The following is a 20,441-nucleotide window of genomic DNA, read 5'->3' as shown; positions in this document are numbered from 1 at the left end:
TGACTGACAAGGCGTTCATCATATTTTGCATCCCATATTCTTGTTGCATGTTTGCAGATAAATTTGCAAACATGCAGCAAGTAGCATACACTATAAAACCCTGATTCATAGGAGAACTTCCCTGTGCATTCTCCCCAAGCCAGAGCATTCCCTCTCTTTGCTTTGCAAGTCAATTCAGCCATGGTGCAAGAAAAGCCATAAAAAATCCTTCTGCTGTTACTGGTTCCAAACCCATGCCTTTTCTATATAGCATGTGGATTGTTATTATTATTTATATAGTGCATTAGTGTGTGCATTACATCTCCACAAGTATATTCATCAGCTAATTTTCGTGTTATGATGTAAAAAATCAAGTGAATAACTCACAGAGAAACCCCAACTTCCACTGTCTGAAATCAGCTAATCACACTCTTGATAGAACAAACCTTTAAAAATTCCTCCCATCTCCAATGGGATTCACATCTAGACATATCATATCTCATTTGGAAAACAAATCAAATGGGATTCATTCTCCAAATGAGTGACAACTGGCGCAACCACTATTTCTGTGTATTATTGTTCCTCCACACTATGAAGTACACATGGTATGGAGGAAGCAAACGTAACAGTTGTGCTACCCCTGGTGGGAAGGCTGATCTTGTCATGCTGAGGTATATTTCTCCTTCAACTGCTCTATGTTTTCAGAGTCAAATGTAAACAACTTACTTCAGAATTCTTTACAGAAAGAGATCAAGAGGCATGAGATCTGGTGATGTGGGTGACTATTTAACAGATTCAGGGGTATAACCCCTTTGTTTTTAGGAATGTCTTATTTCTTGAATAATGATTACAAAATGTAACAGTGTACTGTCCCTCTAGAACATCTTCATTGTGTTAATGGAATGTTGTCTAGAATGGGCATGAAGAATGTTTTTTTTTTTTTAGGAGCATTAGCAACTAAGGCCATATTGCTCCGGATATGCGGTGGTCATTCCCTGACCTTTCCGCATCCTCCGTATTTGGTGGTGACGGGCTCGAACCCCAGTCTAATCAAGAAGCGTGTGCTACGCACTGCTGCTCCTTCCCACCTGGCTACGGAGGCGCCTATGAAAAATGTTCCTAGCAATTGTAAATACATTTCACTTGTCATACTGCCATAAAAAATTACCAACTAATTAACAGCTCTTCTTAATCATTGCTCACATCATAGCCTACTAATCATTTTGTAAGTGAATACAGGTTGTCACTGGCCCAAAAGTGTAATCTGTGCCCACTGGCAATATTCTACTTTGCCATTAATGCTAAGATGGAATATTGTCTCATCACTGAACATAATCCAACAAATAAAGTTATGTTCAGTGATGAGACAATATTCTGTCAAGGAACATTAAGTATAACATGAAACTAATGTAGCAAAATTAATGCTACAATTATGGTTATACCTGGCAAGGTATGAAGACCAAAATGCTCAAACAATCAAAATAAAAATATAATCCTAAAAATAAGGAAGAAACTAAAGCAACATTCACTGTCATACTCACCAAAGAAAGAGTGCCACTTCCACAATAAATGAAATTAAATAAGGGTAGGAAACCCACAATCACCACTTCAGGGAACACTTGCATTTGTGAACTCTAAAAGGATCGTATTTCAGTTGGCACTCACTCTCCACCTATAGGTCAACTGATGTTACTATCCAATCCAAATACAAAACAAAAATGTATGTGGCATATGTTGGATTTTTAAGTTTAGTTTGTTCACTACATTTTTGTTTTAACAGTATTCAGCACTCATGTGGGCTTGAACTGCAATCCACTAAGCACATGTACTTCTGTGCTCTTGTGCCTGACTACTCACTTGGCTATTTGCTGCCCCATATACCATACTTTCCAAATCTTATCTCTCCAAACTATCACCTTTCCTGATACAGTTTTCCAGTTTTTCATACAAAGAAACTTACAACACCTACAACAGACTTATTAAAAATTATTAAATTTACCTAACCAAAAAGAAACCTTTTAAATATCTACATTATAAAATAATTTACCAGGTAATGGTTTCAATCTCTTGAAAACGCCAAAGTTGAAATAACCTTGTCTTTCTAAATAAGCATGGATTCTCATTACTAGTGGACCATCACCTATAATAATCAAAAAATATATATAATGCAAAGGTAAAATAGCAAAACTGATATAAATATTTGTAGCACACCATTATCAGTTAATACTTGACATTTAACCTTTACATGTAAAATTTCCAGTACAGTAGCTTATTCTTTAAAAAAACTTATAAACCTAACATAGTTGAAAGGGTATTACATGGAAAACTTATAATAAGTTTATGTAGGGAAAGCATCAAGTCCATCTGAGAGTTTATGAAAATTTTGTTTTCTGCGGGACTAACCTTACAATACAATATGCTGCCAAGCACCAGCAAACTAAATTTGATGCTGGCTACATTTCTGGATTCTAGTCAAATCCTATCCTCAGGCCTGTATTGCAGCTAAAAAATAGTTACAATACGAAAATTTAGTTTTAACAAGTCCATCTGAAAGTTTATGAAAATTTTGTTTTCCGCGGGACTAACCTTACAATACAATATGCTGCCAAGCACCAGCAAACTAAATTTGATGCTAGCTACATTTCTGGATTCTAGTCAAATTCTATCCTCAGGCTTGTATTGCAGCAATACAATACAATACAACCTTACAATAATACAATACAACCTTACAATAATACAATACAATATGCTGCCAAACACCAGCAAACTAAATTTGATGCTGGCTACATTTCTGGATTCTAGTCAAATCCTATCCCCCGGCCTGTATTGCAGCTATAAAATAGTTACAATAAGAAAATTTAGTTTTATTTAATCAAAAAACTAAATTTTTTCAAAACTCACATGTGGGCTGTGTTTTCACCACATAAAATATAAAAAACTTCAAAACATTAAGCATAAATTACACAAAAAAAAAATTTAATTATATGGAAATATTTTTATATATCAAAAATAAAATTTGAAATGTGAGATTTTAACTATCAAACTGATGGCAATGAATTTCAATGATGGGAACACAGCTAGTGCTCAGAATTACTTAGGACATTCTTTCTATTAAGGTACTTGCAATAAACTGGAAGCCAAGGCAAGAACATTAAAACAAAAAGAGAACTAAAGGGGAGGAGGTTGGAACATCACAATCAATTAGTGCCATAGCACTTTTATTTATTTATTATAATATATTTCTGCAATAACAACACAACATATGCTGTCAGAAATGATTACAAATTAGCACTGCCTTCTCTATAGCATGAATTTAACTCTTTTGGCCATATTTTAGATGTGGTTAACAGGTCATTGAATTATATCTGAAATTCATGTACTGACATTCTTTTGAAGATTTTTTTTAAACAGAATTTTAAGAAAAATTGTTAATCACTAATTCTTAGAAATAATGTGATCACCCAAGGATTCCTCCAATATTCTTATTAGTAAGTTTGCAGTATGTGCAACTTCACCTACCTGCAGGAGGAAAAAGCAATCTTGTTCCCACACTTCCAGTAAGAAAACGGGTGTGCTATTAATAACTAGTAATACTCTGTACTGACATTTAGTATTAATTTTTGGCAAAGTGATGGAAGGAAACAAGTTTATAGCATTGGCCAAACACAAAAAAAATTTTACCCATTTAATCTGCAGATTTCTTCTAATAATTTTCTCAATCCTTCTTCAAATTCCACATGTGTAGGATTGATCAGGTGTACATTGGACCAGAGACTAAAGCAGCAGCTTCAGTACTATCCTTCCATGCTATAAATGAAGGTCACACATTTCTGTTTAACAAAATCAAGATTTTAAATATTGAGCACAATTACACGAAACTTTTGATTGCTGAAACCCTGGAAATGAGGTTACACAATAATTCTATTAACATTCGACAGCCATACCTCCCTCATTTCCAATTCGTGGTCATTTACACGCATGCACAATAACAATTAATCTCCTATTAGCATCATAGCACACACATACCTCGTGTCAGTTTGTTCCAATCTGTGATCAAGACAAGTGTCGAAAAGCTTAGTCCACTTAAGGGAGGAAATTTACAAAATTGGTTTTATTTCATTGGCACATTTTTTATCAAAGTTTATTATCAATATTTTATCTTTTATGGTTATTTTACGGTATAGTATATTTGACATAATGTCTTCAGTCGCTCTGAGTTTTGTGGGGGGTTTGATATGTTTGGGTTGGTAGTCCAAATCTGGTGAATTCAACATCATAGCAAAATCTACAACACAAGGATCTTCACTATATTCATCACTGCTTCTTTATCCCATTTTTTTTTGAGGATCTGGTATTGGCAGGTCTTCATTATGTGGAACAGGCCTTAGTAGATGATGTATTAGGATATTTGATGGTGTGCTTGCTTTTTCCGAACATCCCTGTATTTCTGTTATGCAGAAATAGCAATTATTAATGTGATTTGCACAGTCCTTGACGCACTATAAGAACAACAAAAATCATATATACTTTTAATTTTCTAAGTTAGCCACATCCTCAGATTTGTGATGCAGGCATGTTTTGTCCAAGTTTTGTCCTGATCCTCATTCTGCAACCAAAATATAAAGAATATGCAAATTTACTAATACTGTAGATTTTCTTCCTCTTGAGTTTTTGTGGTGAACCAACCACATGCATAGCTAACAATTGTCAGGATGATTCGGATACTTTCTTTGCTTTTGTTTAACGATTTTAACATTAGTAAAATAATAAGAGGAGTTTACCTCAATAATGCAGAAAAATACAGAAGAAATAAACAATATGCAATAGATACAGAGATAAACTGTACACTTAATCATGCTAAAACTCTTTCTGTTACTGAAAGGGAGAGAGGTGGGAGGCAGACAGACAAAGGCTGAACATATTAACCCTCCCCAACGTTACTGTCACGTATGAGCACATGCATTATTAAAATAAATAAAATAAACTTCTTAAAATAAATATACACCTAACAGGTACTGTTATGGAAAACAAGAGGGGGGGGTTACCACCAGAGTTGAAGACTACAAAGAAAATTGGTTTTTAAAGAGCAAATAAAGTTCGTGTTAACATGGAAAAACAAAAGAACTGTACTTATGCTTTCTACTTTCTGAAATACAGAAAAGGAGGGGGAAACTTTCAAATTGAAAAGCCAGTGCCTATTTGTAAATGCACAGAGAAATATGGTGCTGTAGACAGAGCTAACCATTACTGTGCTAGTTATTTTCAGTCAACTAAATGGTGGAAGAAGTCAGGATGCCTGGCTTTTAGAAGTCTCAAATAAGTAGTTTTATCTTGATGAAGGTGGTTGATTAATCTCAAAAGAACCTACATCATAACCAGTTTTGAAAGAAGCTACTTGTTCACTAGTAGGAGATGTAATAACATTCTTTCTAGAAAAGACTATCAAGTTGAGATGCAGAAGACATTGAATGGCTATCCTCATTTTGTGACAAAAGATGAAAATCCAAATAAGAAATCTATGAAAAATATTCAGTCAAGAAAGTGTTAAAGGCAGGGGAAAAACAGTTAAACTGCAAGACATGCTCCAGAAAACCAGGACTGCACTCTGGTGAATGTTTCAAGAAACACATTTCATGATTATATAAATAATTAACACTTAAAATATCCAAACATTTTAAAAGTTAATTATTTTAAAATGTTCTATCAAGCTGTTTTAAACATCAGCACTGGTAAGAAACACAAAAATAAATAATTTTTGAATATCATAAAAGAGACTATCAAGTAGTCTTTTTTTTTGTTAGAACTGGACTGCAAAGGGTTGATGATATAATAATAATTAATGGATTATAAATATCTAGTGATTTCATTCAAGAGCAAAATTTATGATAGTTTCATTTGATGAATTAAGAATGACTGAGAATATGTTCATAATGCCTCACTGGTGAGTAATTGGATGCTGTGAATGATTATATCCACAATACAATACACTTAATGGTAAAAAAGTCTGAAAGCACAAGTATATTAGGACAAAATCCCATGCCAAGAGAACTATAGGAAATTATTATACAGATTAGGGCAAGGGCCTCAGTTTTTTTTATGTAGTTATGATCAACTATGTAAAATTTTGAAAAAGATGCACGAAAAAGCATAATTTTGAGAAATTAAGTTGCTATGAATATAAAGAGTTTACCAGTAAGGGTAAGTACCTGTCTTCAGAAAAACTCAACAAAAAAACTACAGAAAAAGTAGTCACTAAGGAAGAGGTGAAGATAAACATAACACTGAAAAAAATAAGGTGCAAATAAGATAATATAACATAGAGAAAATAAGATGTAAAGAAGGAGGCCATTCAGAGAAAGGATGGAAATAACAGAAAAAGATGAAGTATATACAACAAATAGGTCAGAAGACAATCTAAGTTGGCACTAAGGCTTGGAATGAGACTGAAAACAGTCAGTTAAAGGAATCACATGCAATTAATCTATAAAAAGATAATAGATTAACTAAATATGTGTATAAATCTTTAGCAAAAATTTGCTATAAATTTGTCTTACATTTGTACATACACCGATGAGACAAAACATTATGACCACCTACCTAATATGATGTTGGTCCTCCACGTAGTAGTAGTAGTAGTAGTGGCATGTGATGCAAGAAAGCAAGTGTATGAGCTTATGCAGCATTAGCCAAAAAAAAAAAAAAAAAAAGAAATCACACCATTCCCTCCAAATGCCTGTCAAGTTCCGCCTTAAATTTATTTAACCTATCAACTACCACAACGACAGATGGAAGTTTGTTCCAGAAATTAACCACCGCTGGCTAAAGGCAAATTTCCACACATCTATTCTACATCTGTCTTTTCTTAATTTGAATTTATGCCCCCTTAGGTGCGTAATCTGAACAAGTGGAAGGATCCCATCAGAATTCAGCGTGCTCAACCCATTCAAGGCCTTATACACCACAATCAGATCACTGTGCAGGTGCCTAGTCTCCAGCCACTGTAATTTGCAGAACTTTAGCCTCTCTTGGTAAGAGGATCCCTCCATTCCCCTCATCAATCTTGTTGCCCTTCTCTCTACACACTCAAGCAAATCTACATCCTTCCAAAATAAGGCCTCCAGACCTGTACGCAGTACTCAAGGTGTGGCCTGACCATTGCCTTATACAGAGGGACAATCACCTCCTTTTTCCTTCAAGCAAAATTCCTATATATCATTGACAAAACCCCATGGCAGCCTGTCTGCATTGCTCAGAAAACTTCATGTCTGACTGCACAATTAATTCCAGGCCTTTTTCATTATCTACCACCTTAAGTGTAGTACCACACAGGTGGTACGTTTCTCTGGGGTTACTTCGACCCATATGCAGTACTTTGCATTTGTCAAGGTTAAACTTCAGTTGCCACTTCCTAGCCCATCTGCCCAAATTATCTAGATCTTGTTGCAGTAGCACACTGTCATTAACAACCTTGCCAACCTTTGTATCATCTACAAACTTCGACACTAAGCCTGATATACCTTCATCAATATAATTGATAAATATACAAAACAACAGAGGACCCAACACCAAACCCAGTGAGACTCCACTAATAATATTAGTTCACGAAGAGCAGCACCCATTAATTACCACCCTCTGTCTTCTCCCACTCAACCATCCTTTTATCCATAGTACCAACTTACCCTTAATACTATTCTGCTCCAATTTGTACAATAGTCTTCCATGCGCAACAGTGTCGAAAGCTTTCCGGAAATCCAAATATATGATATCAACATTATTTTTTGCATCCAGTTCCTTTGTAATCACATCATAATATCCTATCAAATTTGTCAGACAAGACTTTTCCTTAACAAACCCATGCTGTGTCTGAATTATTGCTGCAGTCTTGTCTAGATGATCCTGCAATGCATCTTTAACCAGTGACTCCATTATTTTACCTGGAACAGAAGTTAAACTAACTAGTCTATAATTACTCGTGTCACCCAACGATCCCCCTTCGTGAATTGGGGATACATTTGCACATCTCCAGTCCGTGGGGACATCCCCTGAGTCCAAGGATGCTCTCATAATTATGGCTAAGCATTTGCTTAGTTGCTTTGCCGCCTCCTTTAATATACTGGATAGATCCCATTCACCCCAGGTGCCTTTCTTATGTTTAACTTCAACAATTTCTCCTCCGCTTTGCTCTCAGTTATTACAAAATCATTAAGCACCCTGCTACAATTTGATAACCTTCTGCCATTTTCAAACCTTAACAACACCTCATGTGTGAATGTAGATGCAAAATACTCATTCAGTTTGTCTGCTATCTGAGCAGGATCATCAACAATCGAACTATCGATATCAAGTGGACCAATCAGATTCATCCCCCTTCCTTTAAGAGTTTATATAAGTAAAGAAATCCTTGCTGTTTGTCTTAGCATCTTTTGCCAAGGATTTCTCGTAATCTGCCTTCGCCTGCCTAACCTCCTTTGTCATCTGATTACAGACTGGCTTGTATCTGCCATAGGCTTCTGAGTCGCTTGATAATTTATATGCATCCCATGCATTTTTCTTCTCTGTCACGTCTCATTAGTTCATTTAATAACCATTTAGGCCTAAACCTTGAACAATATTTCTGAATGGGTATGAAACTTTTAGTAGCATCCACAATTAATTCCTTGAATGCTTCCCACTTAGAATTTACTGTTGGTAACACTGTCAGTTGATCCCACTGTACAGAATTTAAAAACTGTCTGAGACGACTGTATTCACCTTTACGGAAGCAAAAACCCTTTCCTTTACCCCTGATGGTAATTATATCTTTAAGTAAATCCCACATCAGTATACTGTGATCACTGCCACCTAGTGGTTCCCTTATCTGCAAATTCTTAATACACGAATGATCACTGCTAATAACCAGATCAAGAGTATTACCCTCTCTGGTTGCCTCTCGAACATGCTACTACAGAAAACAATCATCCAATAAATCCCCAAAAGCCTTACTAGTGTGTGAGTGACCACCCCACAAGTTCCAGTCAATATCTGCGAAGTTAAAAACTCCCATTATACGACATTCTGATTTACCAGCCCACTCTATTTCTCTGTACAATTGTTTATTGTACTCATTCGAGTCATTAGGCCTAAAACACACTCCTACTCTTATTTTTGCTTTCACAGTGCTTATGTCACACCAAAGTGACTCAACATTGCACTAACCATCTATGTCAACTGGATTCACTTCCTTAGATTTTATGTGTTTCTTAACTAACAGCATAACCCCTCCTCCCTTCCTATACTGTCTATCCTTTCTGTACACATTGTACTCCCCAAATTCCAGTTCTGCATTCCTTATATCTGTGTGACACCATGTCTCTGCTATCCCAACAATATCCGCCTTTGATGTCTTGACCAACACTTCAAATTCTTCAAATTTATTTACTATACTTCTAGCATTGGTATACATGTACCTATCCTTATTATTAGTTACCCTAACACATCCCATGTACCCATCTGTTTCACGATGACTGCCATCAGTCCCTGAAATCCCCAGCACCCCTCGCTCCAGGTCGCTACTTATTCTAATAGAAGTTGTACAAGAATCACCTTCACCTCTGCCTGCAGCTACTTTTAACCTTTTAGTCTGTGAATCCCCTCAAGCTAGCAGTTTTCCGACCCACCTAACACTGCCTTGATAGCATCAGCAAATATTCTTGCACCCTTTCTATTTAAGTGTATCCCATCCCTGTAGAAGCAGTCTCTCCTGTTAACAAGCACAGACCACGTTGAAAAAAAGTCTACCCCTTGAGCCTTGCACATTCGGTCCAGGGCCGAATTGAATGACAAGGCTCTCATCATATACTCCCTCCTATCGTGTCTGGGCAGAATTGCAGACACTTTCAAATTTAACCCTAATTCACGACTTTTTTGCAACACTGACCTGTACTTGCTAAGTAAATCTGCAGATCTCCTACTCTTATTGTCACTGGTGCCAACGTGTACAACACCTTTTGTGTTGTACAACGTGTATCACCTTTTGTCCCCTTAAAAGATGATATATGCTTTACAACATCATCAACTTTTGCCCCTGGCAGACATACCCTGGTCCTGTTCCATCTACCCTTTTTACATAATATATTCCCTGTCTCCCTGACAATAGAGTCACCAACAATAACTAGTTCCTTTGGGACCAGCGCATTCAACCTTGGAGATTGCCGCTGTGTTGCCTGATGCCCAGGAGTGAGCTCTGGCGTTGAGTTGGGCAGCTGAGAGCTTGACGGGCCCCTCATATTAATTTCTTTGACGGCATCTACCCTACACCTCAAGCTCATAGGCGCCCAGTAGAACGCTGAGTTGATGTCTAATTTCTAGACACTCTCTGCACCTGGTACACACACACACACACACACACACACACACACACACACACACACACACACACACACACACACACACACACACACACACACACAAAGACATCCTCCTTGGCTAGGTCATGTTCTGTTCCAGAGAGTTCGGCAAACATTTCACAAGTTGCACTTTTTTTAGGCTGTGATGCATTGGAGAATTTCCCATCTCCGTTCTCCCCCGAGTCACAGCACTTCTGCCACGTTGTGTGTTGCTTTGCTGCTCTAGTCTGAGGCATGATATTTTAAATTAATAAGATCAATAAATTTAATTAATTAATTGTCAATACTACGCTATCTAATAGAATCCTAAATGCAGTGATGCGTATTACGCTATATAATTATACGTTAGAGCTGCCTAGTTACCACAATTAAAAATTTGAATTCCCTACTACTCTATACAAAAACAATGGCTGCAAGATTCGAATGAAATAACAGTTTTACGTATATTAAGTAGTAATCTGCAAGAACTCTTTATCTAAATTAAAAATAAAAATAACCAGCTTAACAATAACTATAAGACTACGTATAAAGTACAATATAAAATAACAATTAGGTAAATAAAAAGGCAAACATTTATCGCTTTTTCGGAGCCTGTAATTCACAGCTGTAATTTTTAAAGAGAGTCAGCGCCCTCTCTTTACAACGTTAAGCCAAAACAGCTTGTACCCGGCGAGACATAGATGCTACAAGATTTTCAATGTGTCTTGTGGTAACTGGTACCAACACGTAATCAGCAGATCCTTTAAATCCTGTAAAGTCAGTGGTTGAGATGCCACAGATGGGAGTTGCTGCAGAAAACACAAACCACAAATGCTCAATGGGATTGATGTCTGGGGAATTTGGAGGCCAGGGCAATACCTGGAAGTCTTCTTCAAGTTCTGTGAACCAGTCTCGAACAATCCAGGCGGTGTGGCATGGTGCAATATACTGCTGAAAGATGGCCACAGCCATGGGCAAAGACTGTTGCCATGAAAGGGTATACTTTTTTTTTTATGAAAACTCCAAACCCGAGAGGTATTATAACCTATAGTACTTAGTACCATGCTTGGGTTGGAGGTTGAGAAGATGAAAGATATTTGTTCATATTAGACTTGAAATTCTGTAGACTGTAATTTTCAGGAAATACGTACCACACTTGGACAAAAACAAACATTAAAATTACTGTACATAAATTTTAGTGTTCAAAAACAAATTATAATCACACCCACAACCAACACAACAAAAACACACTCATCCACCATTCATGTGATAATGTGGATGTGTATAATCAATTTAAAATGAGTCACCAAATGACATGTCAGATAAACTCATAAGCACTAAACAATTTTTTTATTATGATTTTTGTGATATGATTTATGTGACACCTGTCTTACGGCAGCTGATTTGAAATTGATTATACATTTCCACATTCTCACATGAACAGTGGATGGGTGTCCTTTAATCAGTTTCAGTGTGGAAATGGTTTATAATTATTTCTTGAGTGTTAAAATTCGTGTACATAAATAAATCTAGTCTGTGTTTTCCATATGCAGTACCTTGAAAAAAATAAAGGTAAGTGCTTTTTTTTTTTTTTTTTTTTTTTTTTTTGTGAAAACCCCAAACACGAGAGGTATTAGAACCTATAATACTTATTACTGTGCTTGGGTTGGAGGTTGAGAAGACGAAAGAAGATATTTGTTAACATTAGATTTGAACTTCTGAAGACTGTAATTTTCAGGAAATACGTATGAGGGAAGGTTGTTCCAGAAAACGGCAGTTGAATGAATAAACAAGGAAGATGAATAGGAATGGAGAGAAGATTCTGAAAATGTATTTGTTTTTTCATATCAGTGAATAGGAAACACATTTCACCATAAGAACGTAAAAACTCACACAATTCCAGCTATTGTATCATCGCAAATGCAATTAGATTGAGTTTACTACCAGATTATAACAGATTCCGCTAGCAGAAACACAACTGGAAATTATTTTTATTGTTTTATGGTAGTAACCCCCAGAAATGTGCTTTAGTAAAATGTGAGCTAGTGAGGTGTTAACAGTGTGTCTCTGCCTTTACGGTGTTGTTTATTCAGTTGCTACACTTGCGCTGTATTGTTTATGTGTATCAAGCATGCCTCCTCATTTTGTAATTGTGCTTTATTCCCTAAAAATGAGTAAAATTCTTAAAAGGTGTGAAGAGGTAGCATCCTGGTGAAGACACTACAGATTCAGAGAGTAAAAGAAAAGCAATATTGACAGACAGAGGCGAACTGGGTCAAAAATTCTTACCCGGGAAAATTTTTTGAGGACTCGTACTAGCGTTTATGGCCAAAATAACACAGGCCTCCATAGTCTTCTGGCCTCCGGCCCACCGGGGTTTCTCCAGTAAGGCTTATGGCCAGTCCGCCTCTGTTGATAGAGAAAAAAAATATGAAATTGTGGAACGCTTTGAGCGAAATGAACGAACATGTGATATTGCACGTGTTACAGGCCTAAATGAGGCAAAGCCGAGAAATAGAAATAATGCAGAGAAAATGAAAACAACTTTCATAGCAGGAACAACTTAAAGTGTGTGTTTTTTTTTTTTTTTTTTGTCTGATGTTATATAAGCTTGCTACCTTGCATCATATGCCTTTGCTAATGCTAAAAATCCATTAGATCAAGACACAAAGAATTGGAAGAGATGGAACAGCTGCTATCTGTTTGGATAAGAAATCAAACAAAGAACAAGTTTGCTAACAACAGAATCAAAAACATTAGCAATATTTTATTACACAATAGTCGTAATAAAATGCGTAAGTATTTTATTACAATTATTTATTTGTGTTTGGTAATGTTTTGTTACAAATTTGTGTTCAATCTTAGCAATAAATAAACTCATACACCAACCATAAGAATAAGTATTTTACTGTAACTGAAAATTTACAAATTAAAATAAATAAAATTACTACACTATGTATTTACAAAAACTGATATTATAATAAATTAAATTATGTACATGATATTGTTGTTGGATGAACTGATTCGTGGCTCGAGAGCTTACGAATCAGTTCATCCGACAACAATATCATGAATAGGGACAGAGGTATGCATACACATCCTCTGTTTGAAACCATTGTCCTAAGTACGGATGAACAGTTTTGCTTGGCACGCTCCCGAGCTGTTTCCGCTTCCAGTTCAGACCATCCGCCGACTGAACCACGTGTATAAGTACCATGAGCCTGTTATATAAGAAAGTGTTGCAGGAAGTTTTGTTACTGCTGAGGAAGGAAGCCGATGCTTCCGAAGCTGCAGGTTTCTTATCATTTTTATCGCTTTTAATCTGGTTTATTTTAACATATTTTATTGCAAGGATTTTATTACAGTTTTAATGTTTTCACAATGTACATAACTTAATTTATTATAATATCAGTTTTTGTAAATACATAGTGTAGTAATTTTATTTATTTTAATTTGTAAATTTTCAGTTACAGTAAAATACTTATTGTTATGGTTGGTGTATGAGTTTATTTATTGCTAAGATATGAATTTGCCCAACTTCAGAGGCCTTTTTCAGGATGTGTGTTCAATGTTGGGTGGTTGGCACCTAACCCCATTTTTCCCACAGGGCCTCTTGTTTATATTCCACGATTTTGCATTGTACGAGGGTTTCTAGGAACACAACTATCGTGCTGTTCAAGGATTGACTGTACTTAGAAGGGTTGTTTGTGAGAAAAAGATCAAGCGTGTTGGCTGTATGGTTAGGATTGTCTGGTATTCTGGTAGGTAAAGGAACAATCTGTGTGAGGTCATTAGTAATTGCAAAAGCCTTAGCATCTCGACCAGCTGGGTCAGTGTGACTAGAAAACGAGAGCCAGCTGGAGCTGAAAACATTAAAATCACCAAGGAAAATTACCTCACTGTTAGAAAAGTTGGACTGGAGAAGGTCAAGTTGCAAAGAACTCCGAGTGATTAGTGGAGTTGGGAGAATGGTAGAGGCAACAGATGAATTTGACAGAATGAGGTAGAGAGAGATTTTAAGCCAGAGAAGATCGAAAAGAGGAGATTTCAAATTACCAAGTCTCTGACAGGGAATATTGGAATGGATATATGCACAAATACCACATTTGAGGTGAAAGGAATCATACAGTGAATAATTTGGGCACGTGAGATGAGCAGTAGTCGAATCAACCGATAACTGAGATTCTGTCAGAAAAAGACATGGGGCTTGGCAGACTGCAAGTAGAAATGGACATTGTTGAGATTAGAATCGAGACCACGTATATTTGTGAAATGAACTAGGAAGTGTTTGGGAGGTTTAGATCTTTTCACAGATAAACTTACACCATTAGTTTGGCAATTCGTGGTGTATTTGATAGTAAGAAACAGTGGGGGGGGGGAAGACATGCTGTATGAAGTAATGAAATTTTTGGATATGCTGTACACATGGTAAGAATATACCCAGATCCTTGACGTAACGTGGCCTCGACAATGCCTCCCGCATACACAATACTTGGACTCCCTCCAGTCACTATCTGGCAGAATAGAGGTTGCATTATACACTAGCTAATGCGGAAGCCTCCTAGAGAGTTACCAATAGGTTCAGTCCAGTCTACTGACTAGCGGCTGGCCTGCGAACACCGTTTTAGAGCTGTATCCTCGAAATGTAAGGAAGATTGGATCTCTCCATGGTGTTTATCATAACCTCAAAAGACATCAGTCATACTGCATGATGGAAGGGATGGGGAAGGGTTGACCGGAACTTAGCTCTGGAGACTAAACATGTGTTCCACCACTTCAAGGCTCCAATAAGCAAAGTGGTGGTATTGCACTGGTTGATGAGAGTCATCTACCACCTAGTATTGCCTGGTAACACAAAGGGGCAGCATTCCTCCATGTGGTGTGGGCGCCACACCTCGACCCCTGCTTACGTTGGTTCACACCTGGGTGGTCACCCACAGTGTGCTTGCGCATGGGGGTTATACCCAGGATTACTAACACTCCTACCATCATGAAGGTGCAAGCAAAGGATTTGGCAGTCACAGACAGTCTGGACTTTGCTGAAATTGGGTCCACTTGACTTGAGTGTCACCCGAATATCAGTTCCATCAGGGTTTTATACTCCCAGGTAGCAAGTACAGCTTGTGTGGCATATGAGAGAATGTCTGCAACAACCTCAGAGACTGATATATTCAAAGCCTGCCTACTTCTATTCAAAGTTATCTACTTCAAGGTACACTGGGACCTCATAGTCCTTTTATTTAATATATGGCAACATATAAAATTGGTTGGAAACTTTCTTTAAAAGTTTCCAACTTTTAAACGTGTGCACTGTCACACATGTTATGCATTCATATCCATATTCGCCATAAAAGTTGCATCATTCTTTGCTAACTAAATGTTAATATTGCTGTAACAATAAAGATGTAAAACTCCTCTTGCTTGGTGGATTTTCCAGAGAATAAAATGTAAAAAAAAAAAAAAAAAAACTTTTCAGTTATTATGAGAAAATGCTGAAATACAATTTTATGTAAACACTGAAAATATACCTACTATTATAAGGTGGCTCAATTTGAGGAAGGGCATTTTCAAAAATCAATTGTTGCTTTGGATTTTCTAACCATAATTGCAACTAAAAATACAAAAGTATATCAGTAAATTATATTCAAAAACTTTTCTAATCTTTATATATAAATGAAAGAAATCAATCTCTGAAATTAAATAAAAAATATCAAGTTGCTAATTAAATAAAAAATGAAAATTGTGATAAACTTAAATAAATAATGAGTAGTGGACCAACTAAATAATGAGTTGTGATTTTTTACAATTATGATTTAGTTGATTCACATTTTCTTGGTCAGTTGATTTCAACCGACCAGTTATTTCAACTTGGTCAGCTGATTTCAACCGACCAGTTATTTCAACTTGGTCAGGTATTTCAACTTTGATTTCAACTGAAATCAAAGTTGAAATAACTGCCATTTAAATCTATTGAAATTTCAATTACTTTAATTACAAATTAAAATATTTTTAACAAAAAAGAGATGGTTGGACTTTCTTTGTTTAGCAGTATCATCACAAACCCAACTTTAAGATGCTTTTATTATTTTAAACCAACAACATAGCTCTTTTGAAATAATTAACTTGTGTTTGAAGTTCCTGCTATTATAGTGCAATTTATTTATGTGATGGAAAAAGTGTTTCTTGATGCTAAAATTCCTGTTTGCATTAAAGCTGTGAACAGGAAGAGAAACTATTCTCTTAAAAGAACTTGGCTTACCATAATACAAAGATCAGTGAACAGATAACACAACAGGCTATAATTTTTTTTATTTAGACTGAAGATCAATAAGTTTTGGAATACAATAAAAATAAACATTAAGTAATATAATAAAGATCACTCAATGTAGCTTCCTTCAAAATAAACACATTTTCCCACCCCATTTCCAGACAAATTTCTGTTTTCTGAAAAGTTTTACTGAAAAAATTAGATGAGTGTCACACAAACATTTTTGACCATGAATTCCTAGCTATTCCAGTGGATCCCCATTTAATTATAATTTTTTTTTGTTTCTCAATAATAATAACACATTCTATACTAAAATATTCTAACCCACCTTCAAATTTGCCCTTACACATTTTAAAGTATGCAAATTCAAAAAATAAAATTAAAGATCTGTTTGTCAGTATGCAGTCTGTTTGATATATAATTGCTTAAAAAGTCTCAACAACTTACCTCCCAGAATTAGTATGAAGGATGAACTTGCATCTTTCATACTGCTTTTATAAAGCAAAACATTGTTTCCTTCAGTAAATGTAAATGTTAAAATGTGCTCTTTCATTTCCAAATGTTTACAGGTACCTTTCATGGTTGCCACCTGCATGTTAATCAGGCAATCCCTGCCCATCTGAACATCCTGTCTGTTTAGATAACTGTGGCATAACTCCTGCTTTAAATTCAGTGGTGAGCTGTTATTTTTTGATCTGTGGGTTCAATGATTTAAGGTGCATTTATACCTAGGATATACTGAGGGAGCTTGTTCATGGTCAAATGTGTATAGAGAGAGTTTACATATGTACAGGCACGGCTGTTCATGATTAGTTCATGTAAGCCAAACCCAACATTGGATTCAGCTTTACATACTTTTTTTGACCAAATTACAATGATGATATCACATTTGTTGTTAACCTGCCTACTAAAGAAAGCCACAGATACATTACACTTCAACAATGAATTATGGACGTCCACACCAATTTCAAGAACAGAAATGATCACCTGTGAAATTTTGATCCAGGAATATCCAATATAATGATTACACTAGTTTACAAATATAAGTTTGTTCACTGGGGTTTGAATTTCAATAGGTCCTATTGCCAAAATATGTTGCTGTGATTTCAAATATGATTTTTTTCTATCACATCCAGATACATCACAATTTAAGAAATAAAAAAGTATTGGTTTTTATGAAAGTATATAACTTTATTGTATTTAGTAATGACAAATTGATAAGATATTCGTATATCAAAAAATACGTAAATACTAACAAGTATTAATCAAAATTCTGAAACTTTCATTAATCAGACCTTCATCTCTTTGTTTGAAAAGAACGTTTAATCATTTTTCTTTTATGTACAGTGCCAGGTTTCTCTCTTTTTAAACACTAGCAGTAGTCGGCCATCATGCTTGTATTCCACCTTCCCTGGTACCTCTACTCCATTTCCTTCATGTCCTGATGGAATCTCTCCCCTTGTTCTTCACTCATCTGTGCAAGATTTTCGGGAAAAAAATCAAGATGGGCATGCAAAAAGTGAATTTTGATGCTCATATTGCAACTTAATTGAGAAGATTTTCGAGCATATTTTGAACAATTTTTTCACAATCCTGTGATTTATGATTTCCTAGAAAGTTTTCCATTACACTTTTAAAAGCAATCCAAGCTTCCCTTTCAACATCAGTCATAGTAGTGTCAAACTGATCATCTAAAACCAATTTTCTAATTTGGGGATCAATGAAGATACCCTCCTTAAGTTTTCATCAGATAAACCAGGAAATTTACTGCAAAGGTACTTAAAGCAGTTGCCATCCTTATTCGATGCTTTAACAAATTGCTTCATTATGCCTAACTTGGTATGCAGTGGAGGTAAAAGTATTTTATCTGGTTTCACCAAACTTTCGTGCACAATATTTTTTGACTCCAGTGTAAGATTGTGCCTCCGAGGCCATTGCTTCTTTGTCCAATGCAGCACTTTAGCTCTGCTATCCCATTCACAAATAAAGCATGGCATTTTAGTGTACCCACCCTGTTGCCTTAACAACAAAAATAACACTTTTAAGTCTCCACATAGTTGCCATTCGTGATCTTGATATTTAATTTTCTCCAGAAGCAACTTTAGATTGTCATAAGTTTCTTTTAAGTAGACTGAATGAGCAACTGACACAGATGTGCACTTATCTCCATTATACAAGAGAACACACCTTTTAAACTAATCTTAGAAGAGTCTATAAATAGTCTCCATTCACTAGGAACATATGATGGAGCTCCTAAGGCACTTATTAAACCAGTGATATCAGTGCAATATATGAGAGGACCTTCTTGTGAAAAATACTGTATAAACACCTTTTCACGATTTCTGTACCAGGAAAATGATGTACCTGGAGTAAGTAAGTTCTTCGCTTGAAGTCTGGATCTCAGAATTTCAGCAGCATACTTTGGAAGACCTAAGTCTCTTACTAAATCATTCAGGTCAAATTGTGTGAATTTCTGTGGCGTTAAAATATTTTCTAGTTGATAACATTCCTCTTCACTAACCTCTTTAGCTTCTGCTCTGGAGATATGCAGTGGTCATTCCCTGACCTTTCCGCATCCTCCGTATTTGGTGGTCACGGGCTAGAACCCCGGTCTAATCAAGAAGCATGTGCTATGCACTGCTACTCCTGCCCACCTGGCTATGGAGGCGCTGTGTGTGTGTGTGTGTGTGTGTGTGTGTGTGTGTGTGTGTGTGTGTGTGTGTGTGTGTGTGTGTGTGTGTGTGTGTGTGTGTGTGTCAGTAATAAAAGAGTAATCATAATTTATTATCTTGAATTTGGCCAAATTTTTTAAACATGAATTCCTTGTAAATTCGAATATATTTATAATAAGCCAAAATTTTTATATTATACACAAAATAAAGTTCTGAAATTTCATGTGTGACTACCCCTATATACTAAGGGACAAATTAATCTGCCAAGACAATACATCAGTTGAAAACAGTATTGTGCACATCAAAATCCAAAGCCATACATGTTTTCACTCAGAAAGTACGATCACTGCCATCTTTGAGGCTTGCCAGGTGCATGTAAATGATGCAGTTCCCTACTCATTTCAGTGGTCTTCTCTGTAGATATGTAAATATGCCATGCACATGTCTCTGAACATATTCAAGGTGTAAATGAATCTTAAACCAGTTGTTACCTTCACCAGTTGCTAGAAAGGTCTCAAGCAGAACAGCACAAATCTTCATTCTTGCCATTTTTTTCATTTCATGTGTGATAAGCTTTGGCATCCACCAAAAAGCACATTTTTGTAGCCGTGAGTGTCTGCAATCTTTAACACACTAATTTTTGATATTCCCAGGGTATTTATGTCTGAAAGATTCTTATGCAACTGTCAAAACTAATCATTTTGCCAATAATCCTTTCATTTTCAGTGATACATAGCAATGATGGCCTTCATTGATATCAAACACTCATTAACCACCATCCAGCCAAAATCCATCAGGCATCCCTATGCAATCTAAATACAAAATTAAAAATAACAAGCAAACTAAACTCAATAATGTAACGTATGCCATGGCACTATCTTTTAGTTAAAATAAATGAATATGACCCAGTCAAACAGGTCTAAACCAACACAAACATGCAAATTAACCTTAAACAAAATCATAATAAATCATAATCATAATAAATTTACAAGAATGCAAAATGGGATGACCTGCGAGATTTCTTTTCTTCTTTTCCTTGGTCGGATTACTGTTTCAAAACTTCTGATGTCAACGTTTGCTCAGATCATGTCAGTGAAATTATTCTTGTAGGAATGGAATCCTGTATCCCACACTCCACTTTAAAATCTCATCCTTTAT

At 36.0% G+C, this 20,441-nt stretch overlaps 1 protein-coding gene across 1 annotated transcript in view; it reads right to left on the bottom strand.

Moving 5' to 3' along the window:
- Positions 1-20,441, bottom strand: part of Su(var)3-3 (lysine-specific histone demethylase Su(var)3-3) — an 801,787-nt gene that overhangs the window by 756,196 nt on the left and 25,150 nt on the right. Inside the window, exons 3-4 of the mRNA XM_090379361.1 lie at positions 15,876-15,954; positions 2,027-2,119 (exon numbers count right to left, since the gene is read on the bottom strand). Coding sequence (XP_090235487.1) covers positions 2,027-2,119; positions 15,876-15,954 — 172 coding nt within the window. The remainder of the gene's footprint in view (positions 1-2,026; positions 2,120-15,875; positions 15,955-20,441) is intronic.

Source organism: Mastigoproctus giganteus, chromosome 8 (assembly GCF_048544385.1).
Source record: "Mastigoproctus giganteus isolate SK-2022 chromosome 8, ASM4854438v1, whole genome shotgun sequence".
Classification (NCBI taxonomy): domain Eukaryota; kingdom Metazoa; phylum Arthropoda; class Arachnida; order Uropygi; family Thelyphonidae; genus Mastigoproctus; species Mastigoproctus giganteus.
The sequence above is the reverse complement of the archived record's forward strand: the minus strand, read 5'-3'. Positions and strand labels throughout refer to the sequence as shown.